At 49.3% G+C, this 8,342-nt stretch overlaps 2 protein-coding genes across 3 annotated transcripts in view; one reads left to right on the top strand and one right to left on the bottom strand.

Annotated features, from left to right (window-relative positions):
- The window catches only part of LOC126574405 (centrosomal protein of 131 kDa), a 4,656-nt gene extending 2,645 nt beyond the window's left edge, over positions 1 to 2,011 (bottom strand). The window contains exons 1-2 of the mRNA XM_050234595.1: positions 1,985 to 2,011; positions 1 to 1,822 (exon numbers count right to left, since the gene is read on the bottom strand). The exon at positions 1 to 1,822 is cut by the window's left edge and continues 354 nt beyond it. Coding sequence (XP_050090552.1) covers positions 1 to 1,822; positions 1,985 to 2,011 — 1,849 coding nt within the window. The remainder of the gene's footprint in view (positions 1,823 to 1,984) is intronic.
- Positions 2,012 to 2,989: 978 nt separating this feature from the next.
- Positions 2,990 to 7,950, top strand: LOC126576094 (signal recognition particle receptor FtsY). 2 transcript variants are annotated; one of them, XM_050237203.1, is made up of 6 exons: positions 2,990 to 3,030; positions 3,114 to 3,394; positions 4,152 to 4,163; positions 6,406 to 6,647; positions 6,723 to 6,932; positions 7,006 to 7,950. In XM_050237203.1, the coding sequence occupies exons 2-6, from the start codon at positions 3,376 to 3,378 to the stop codon at positions 7,090 to 7,092; spliced, it is 570 nt and encodes a 189-aa protein (XP_050093160.1). In that variant the 5' UTR covers positions 2,990 to 3,030; positions 3,114 to 3,375; the 3' UTR covers positions 7,093 to 7,950. The 2 variants fall into 2 exon arrangements, with proteins under 2 accessions (XP_050093160.1, XP_050093161.1); XM_050237204.1 differs by lacking the exons at positions 2,990 to 3,030; positions 4,152 to 4,163 and having other exon boundaries at positions 3,058 to 3,394.
- Positions 7,951 to 8,342: the final 392 nt, after the last annotated feature.

Below are 8,342 nucleotides of genomic sequence, written 5' to 3'. Positions count from 1 at the left end.
AACCAGCGGTGCCACCACCGGCACCATTATTGTTCTGCTTCTTGGCATTCCGTAGAATGGATTTGTGTGTTTCGGCCGACTTTGGTTTTTCTTTGCTGCTGCGTTTCGATAGCAGAGTACCCGCTTTCGAGTGTCCTCCGGATTTACTGCTACTCGCGCTTCCACTGGCTGCCGGGCTACTTCGACTGTCCGATACTATGTTTTGTTCTTTTACTTTGAAATAATTCTTTATAACCGGGCTGACGCTAGAGTCGAGCCGGTTCTTGGACTGTTGCTCACTGGATTTTCCTTTCCCCGCAGCACCACCAGCGCTATTGCCACTCGAACCGGAGAAATGTTTGTCCTTCGGTCCACTCTTGGTGCACTCGTTGTTTAGGTTACGCTGGATCGGATCCTCTTTCGAGTCCGGTTGCTCTGGAATCAAATCATGGCCTACATCAATGGACTCTAATTGGTTTCGATGCGGACCCCTGGAAGGTGACTGCTCGGTAATGATCTCGTTGATACACTCGTAGTACTCGTTGATAACGTTCTTTTCTAACCGCCCCCGAGACGGTCTGTCCAGCTCGATATCCGTATCCTCGGTCGTGCTTTCGAGTGCCTTCGTAGAGGTGGACGTGTTGATAAACATCTCTTCCGGTGTTTCCGAGGGCGTGAAACACTTGGGATCGTATGTTTTCGATACCACCGCGGGTCGATCGGTCACATCATCCCCATCCGAGCGGCATACCGCCATCCGCAGCTCCATATTGTGACGACGATTGAGATCCTCAATCTCCTTTTTGTAATCCTCGATGATTTTGTTCGATTCCGAGACATCGCAGATGGGTTTACTCGACGAGGGTTTCGCTAGCGATCCGTTTCCACCATCGTCACACTTTGTCTCGTAGCCCGAACTGATCGTCATGTCTTCCTCGAACTTGACACCGCCAAATCGCTTCGATGCGATGTCCTTCGAACGATCAAACTCATTCTCCTCAAACTCACTGTAATCGATCTCGTACGGATCGTTCGAGCTGAAGGACACTCTGCCCGGTAGATCCAACTTCCGGTTCACTTGCTTCTCCGGAGAGTTGTTGTTCTTTTTCAACCCACCACCGACCGGCAGCACTAGGCTGGACTCGGACTTCCGGTTAAGGGGCAGCGCAACCATGGGACCGGCGACCCGTTTCTTTTCGCTCAAGCGGTGGTTCATTGGTTTACCACGCCATATTCCCTCAAGTTCGGCCTCATTGTTGGACTCTTGCGTATCCTCCATCTCGTCCATACTGCTGTCCTCTTCGTCGTCCTCCTCGGAACTGTTCCGACGCCGTGGTCTCCTGTCGAGCGTAGGGTTTTGAGGGCGCAGTTTGTTGGACGCCGCACCGATACCAGCAGTGGAGCGCTTCCGGCACTTGTTCTTCACCACGTGACGGCCCGTATGATGGAGGGAAGTTTGGGTTTGCTGGCGCCTCAGTCCCACCCGTTCCACACTGTTCGATGAACCGCCTAATGTCGATGATGGCGCCCTTACCAGCCTGGTACTGGTTTTTGAGTCCCAATAGCGTGAGATCGGATCGGGAAGTAATCCTTTCAGCAGTAGGCTCGACGATGAGGTGCAGCGCTTGGAGTGTTGCAGTTGATGGAAGGGTGAAGCCGACTGTCCACTACTTCCGCAGGACGAAGGACGCTTCCGGTACGGGTATTGAGTGCTGTCCGCTGACAGCGGTCGCCGGATGTGAGGACCAGGGCCCGAGAAAGGCCGGGTGCCGTGTTGCAACGCCGATCCGGGCCGTTCCCTTTGGTTGGAGGATGTCGGTTTCTCGCGCGTTGCCAAGCTAATCTGTCAAAGCAAATGGTCGAGAGGTGCGTTATACGCAAGGCACTACAGCGTCCACCATGACCTACCTTGTTGGTGGTGGTGGTGGTGGTGGTGGTGGTAGTAGTGATGGTTGTTTGGGGACGCTTTTTAGAAACCATGATTGCTACTTCCTCTTTTTCTCACCTGCGAACCGTACAAACTGAGCTCCATAGCTGGTGCACTGCTGTGAAACCTTCCGAAGCTACACACCACCCTGATCGAGCGCCATTCGTGATGCGATCATTGGTTTTCTTGGAGTAAAATGTATTTTAAATGTTTCGAAAACGAACAACGTCCACCACGTCCAGTCCGAACGAAGCAAATGTTTTGTTGTTTAATGGTTGTAAATATGGTAACCGCACCACCACGTTGCCAACGGTAACCACGCGGCCGTTGCTAGGATATGCGCCAAAGGAAACAAATAGAAGCAAAGCGCACGTGTTTGCCGGGGCAATGGGGATGGTCTTATTTTATTTTTTATTGTGAGAGTGCAAACACTTGTAGGAGCAACGATGGTGTTGCCGGAATCGGTGGAATGCACTCTAGCGTGAGGTGTGAGGGAACGCAACCCACATTCCGGAAGCGAATCAGAACAGCTCATTAAATCGATTTTATGTTTCGATTTGATGCAATGCATTCCAGTAAAACTAATTACAATCCCAACATGAACCTGTCGTCGATTGTCTGTTACAACCTCCTTAAAGCTAATAGATTCTGGTCTTATTCATTTTGTAGCTGCTTTGAGTATGAATTTAAAATGATTTTAAGCGAGACCAGCGTGACCTCCCTGGTGCATACAACCTGAGCAACGTATAACAGGTTTGGGTTCGAGTCTTTGGTCTGGCCCGTTTACTAGCAGAAATAGTAGTTATCACCATCAGTGGAAGAAAAACTGAGATTTTATCAGTGTTGTCCTTACGAAATTAGTTGATTAATTCATCTAAAGCTATTATTATTAATCCTAAAACAAGCTAAAAATCTTTAAAAAAAGAATCCTTTGAAAGATTTTTCGCATGCGAAATGTTCCCGTAATTTAATAAAAACTAGCCATTTATTTCCGAGAAACGTTAGGTGCCGCTATACGCTTGCCTCGTACTGTGCTGAGCGCTAGCATCATCACCATTCTCTCTCCACGATTTGCTCACAAGTCTTTCGTTGCTCCCCGCCGAGTTTACACGCGCTTACAACGCGTAAGTCCATCCTCTTTCTAGTCTCTCTCTTAGTACTTCCACACTCGTTCCAACAAACGCTCCTTGTTGCAACCACACCACAGTCGCAGAGTCCCGGAGGAACCAACCGGATCGAAAACCGAAAAACCAGTTTCCAAACCACATTAACCCCCCCCCCGGAGTTGGACGACGGCAACGTTTTTTTTGCGACGCAGAAAAGCAGACGACAAATCTCACACACGTGTAGAATCACGCAGCGGAGTTGCACATCCAGCAGCTGGAATCGCCCCGTTCAAGGTCAGCGCACAGCGATTTTCACCCCTCATTTTCCGGCGACCCGTGTCCAGCAGCAGCTAGCGTGTGAAAATGTTCAGCGGAATCACAGGTGAGTTGGACAAGCCGGGGGCGAGTGACTGGGTGATGATAGTGAAAGTGACCCAAAGTGATGTCAGATGTGAGTCATCGTGGAGTAGTAGCTTTTAAAATGTTTAGTAATTCCACTCCATTAGTTGGCAGCGATGTGCTAGTTTAAGTTTGCATTTTTTTATCCCCTCGCGTACCGTATTGTCTTTATTGCGCATCGCCTTTTTAAACGGTCATCGTTTTTTGTTCGAGCATTTTCTACATATTCTACACCCTCTGCGGGATTTGAATTTTAAATTCTAATCGATTTTTGTGTTATCGGCCTCATACCACTCCGAGAACGGACTAGAATGGTTATGGTTGTTTTGTTTGTTTCTGTTATTTCGTTGTTGTTTCCGTTGAGACATGCGGTCGTCTCGCCATCGTGTCGTCATCCGGCTGCTGGAATTCCAATCATGCGCGCTTCATTAGCCTGCTGTCCAGCATCGGTGGGCGAAGGGGCAATCTTGCGTTCCTCGCCACCCCCCACGGGAGGTCAAATAGTTGTCGCTGGCCTATGTAAACGATGGTCCGCCCGGCGCCACCGTCTCATTCATAATTGCTAGATGTTGATTATAATTTGATTAGATCTTCTTGCTTTGCTTCTCGTTTCCTACCGTCAGCGCTGTCCTATCAGCACTGCCCTAAATCAAACACGCTCAATGCTCTTTCAAATGTTTCTCCTTTTTTAAATGACTATTTCTTGTTAAATATTCTGCATCACGGACGCTGATATACAGGAGGAGCTAAATGTAAGTTTTTGAGCACTGAAGTTCGTCGTTGCACACAAAAGCGAAGGTCATCATGGTCACCATTTAAATGGCATACTACGTTTTGAAACATTAACCTCATTCCATCGGCACAAGGTGGAACCGCCTTGCGTTACCCGATGAAGGACAATTCGTCATCCGTATGCCCTGTGACCGGGCCGCAGGATCGTGATAAGGAATGTGCAAGATTGAATCGATAATACTGCATGTTCGATCACGTGAACGCCTTCCAGCGTAGCTCGTAATGGTGTACAGTAAAGGGTTGTATTTGAAAACGGAAACTTTCAACCGTAAATCGATAAATAGGAAAGTGCAGCAGGCGATGCGCCGGTCACGGCGCAGGTTATCGAAAGCAGCGCTCTGGGGAACGTTTTCAAAGTAATAAGCCACCAGCTGCGGCAACTGCTACCGCATTGCGCGTTTAAGTCAATAGCCCATGCGGCGTACGGAGGACAAATGAGAAAACACTGAGCAGCCATAACTGTCGCCTGCCATGTTTAATGAGAGATCGCGATGATGGCCGCGATTTGCTCGGAAGACTGCATTCCATCCAACGGGTGACGGTGTGAGCGTATCCGGTTGTTTGGTTGCAGTGGCTAGAGAGTACTGTTTACACTCTTCCGTCCACGATCTCGATCGTGAATGGGACCGACCGGTGAAATCATTTTCACGGCCATGACGTTCCGCTCTAGAGGTGCATATCGGTTCGTGGTGTGTCATGGCGCGACGCTTTATCCCCAAGCCCAAACAACGCCCCGATCTCACCGCGTCTGGTTGCGATCTAGAAGGGATTTGTGGTTGTTTTCGTTTGTTTAAAAATAAATCCTACCTTGCACAACAAAGTTACAGCCTCTTGAGGGCTATATTTACAGGGAAGAGAGAGGGAGAGAGAGAGTGCCCTCTGTTTTGTAGCACTTCCGCAGCTTCAAGGCTGTCGACCTCTCAGGATCCCTCGGGCAAAAAGACAAAAATTATGAAACATTTTAAATAACAAGCTCGTAAAATATTCAACAACAACTCTGCATTTCGTCCTCTAGAGCTCAAGGACACCCGGGGACATTGAGTGGCCTTAATCGTTCACCGGGGAACATCTGCTTGGTGCGAGAACAAAAATACAGAACAAAAAAAAAGGCGAGCATAAGAACACCTCCCACTAAGTTGCCACTCGAAACCGGTATTGCGGTACCATTGGGATCGGTCGGTAGGTCATGTTTGGAGCGATGGTAGAAGTAAACGGGGCAGGAGAAACGCGATACATTTCATTCCATTGCCTGGGGCTGGGTTTCGTTTACATTTTCTCCTGGCTTTGGCCTGGCTGCGGCGAATGTAACGAGTCTACGGCGAGAAGAAGATGGGAACCGCCTTTGCGGTCTTCGACGGTGTATGACATCATCATCATCATCGTGTACTAGTGCTGGCCACCGCCGCCACCTCGCATCACGATGCGTCGAGCTAAAAACGGAATCCACTTCGATTCGAATGGGTTTCCGTTTTGCTGCATCAAAAGGGGCTCCACAAAGTAGGTGGTCCCAGTAATGAGTCCCGGGGGCCTGATTGATTTTTCGTCTTCGACAGCTGGTTGTTGAAAATCAAAACATAAAACGGAAGGAAAATTGTTTTAAAATGAACTACGCACGCTTTGTGGTGGACTTTGACGATGGAGTTTTCATAAAATACTTAAAATTCCTTCACGTTCATGGTCGTGGTGGTCAGGGCGCTTGGCACGAACCGTGCACTTGGTTTGGTACCCTTCGCCCCACCTTTTTTGATTTTATTATGCGCCATACGGCGCTCTCGAGCGAAAGATGCGAAGCATGTAACCGCCAGAGCTCTGGGGGGGCGTCGCCACCCCCCAGGAAGGTTGCTGTGGCATAAATGTTCTGCCCAGAGCACACACATCATCGCGAACGATGACGATGATACGAGCGTTGTGTCGAATGTGTTGCCAGATTGTGCCGACCTTGGACGGATCCGAACGCTCCCGCTTAACGCTTGGCTTCTCACGGTGTCGATGGATGACATCACCGGCAGCAGCAGCACCAGCACCAGCAACCGAACCAAGCCAAGGGGTCTAATGCAGTGAGCAAATTGAAGAAAAAAAACACATGATTTTAAAGCGCGATTGGCAGTGGCTTCGTGAATGTATAAACAAACGGTACTTACGATCGACGCTGCTTGAATGTTTGAAATTGATCGCTCGCTTCCCTCCGGTTCTGTTCCGTAGCTTCGTTGAAGAACCTTGGCAGCAAGGCGGAGGGACTGTTTGACAAGAAGAAGAAGGAGGCCCAGGATCTGGCCAACGAGAAGGTGCAGGCCGCAAGCAGCTTGGCCGAGGATCAGGCCAAGAAGACGCAGGAAGCGTTCACCAAGACGAAGAGCGATGCCGAAGCGCTCGCTTCCTCAACGGCCAGTGAGATCGATGCCACCAAGCAGCAGGCATCCGCAGCGGCCGAAACCGGTGCCCAGGTATGTTCACGGTGACCGGTTGGCAACATCGCACGATCTCTTTCTAATCAAACGCTGGATTTCCGCAATCCACAGGCTGCCGGTACGCTGATGGATCATGCGAAACAGGCGGCCGAAAATGCGATCCAGCAGAGTGCCGTCGTGGTGGAGAAGGCGATCGAGGAGCAGATGAAGGTGGCCGAAGAGAAGGTGGACGAGGGGATGAAGCACGTCAGCGGTGAGGTGGACCGGAAGCTGCAGGAAGCGAACCAGCTAGCCGAACAGAAGCGTGGCGAATTGGAACAGGTACGACCAAATGGGTGACCATATTCTAGATCGACTGCTTAATATATTGCTCCTGATGTGTTTTTTTCTGCAGAAAGTAACCGAAGTGACAACGAAGGCACAGGATACGGCCGCTTCCGGTGCCGCCGGACTGTTGGGTAAGCTGAACCTCGGCAAGTAAGTGCGCTCGGTGCGTGCCTGAATGGGAGGATGGTGTTCCTGGTGACCCGCACCATCATCATGTTTAACATTATAAAACAACGCTCTTGCACCCAGCGCATCGGAGCATCGGCAGTTCGTTCGGCTAGGCAGCTAAGCTGAAACATGCACAATGCTTCGTCTCGACGCCGTTTTCAAAGTGATGATATTAAGCTTTTTTGGAAAATATTTTACTGATTATAAACGTACATTTACAAAGTTTATTAGGCGAGGATGCGTGCGCTAAAGTGACGCACGTGGTGGAGGTGCGGTGACGATGATGAAGCAACCAGAACCGGAACACAAAAATACCTAAACACAAATGCGCCTTATGTGATAGCCTACAGCCTAAATGTGCACTAGTTTGCAGATCAGGGAAAAACAAGCAAAACGCAGTACCCTCTCGGAACCGGAATGGCCTTACCGGCCGGCCACACCCGAATGCCGTTATCGTATTCAGATTTTTAGTAACGCGTTTCAGTTGCCATTGCGATGAAAGCGCACAAAAACACCGTCACTAAGCCCCTCCTCGGGGGTCATTCTACCGGCGCAGCTATCACCGTACCGTCCGCGAGCGAGTCGAGAAGCGCAAATTGGAAATATTTTATCGTTTTAAGCGAATAGTGTTATTAGCTGCGTTAAGTGCGCTACCATCTCTGAGCCATCGAAATGCGGCGAGTTGCAAAGCTCGACGTACCTGAAGCCGAATCTCTAACGCCGAAACCGCCCCGTATAGTCCGTTTTACCTAATCCACGCACTCCACTACTGCTTTCCAAAGATGTATCGGAATCGCTTTTAATATTGTACTACAAATAAACACTAGACAGTAGCGCGATCGTACGAGTGTTTGCGGTTTTTCTGTTGTTTTGTCCCCTCGGTGCCTCGTTGCAACACACCTTTTCCAACGGTTTTCTGTTGTTTTCAAACGCACCGCGCCAAAACATTTCCCGCAGCTGCAAGAACACACTGAGCTACCCGTTACGGTCACGTGGATGACACAAGAAATCCGTTTATACGGTTAGTTTCCACGCTCCATCAGCCTTTCCACGACGATTTTTCACTGTTTTTCCGTAGTTTTTCTATGATTCTGGTTAAGAATTGCGTCCTTAACATTTCAGGATGTGGTTTACTGATGAATGCAGCTGTTTTCTCAATTAACTTTGTTCCAAACGTGCTCTACAGTGATGATCGATAAAGTAAGAGCTTGTTGCACAGAAAGCGGAATACTTTGT

This window comes from Anopheles aquasalis, chromosome 3 (assembly GCF_943734665.1).
Source record: "Anopheles aquasalis chromosome 3, idAnoAquaMG_Q_19, whole genome shotgun sequence".
NCBI classification, from domain to species: domain Eukaryota; kingdom Metazoa; phylum Arthropoda; class Insecta; order Diptera; family Culicidae; genus Anopheles; species Anopheles aquasalis.
The sequence above is the reverse complement of the archived record's forward strand: the minus strand, read 5'-3'. Positions and strand labels throughout refer to the sequence as shown.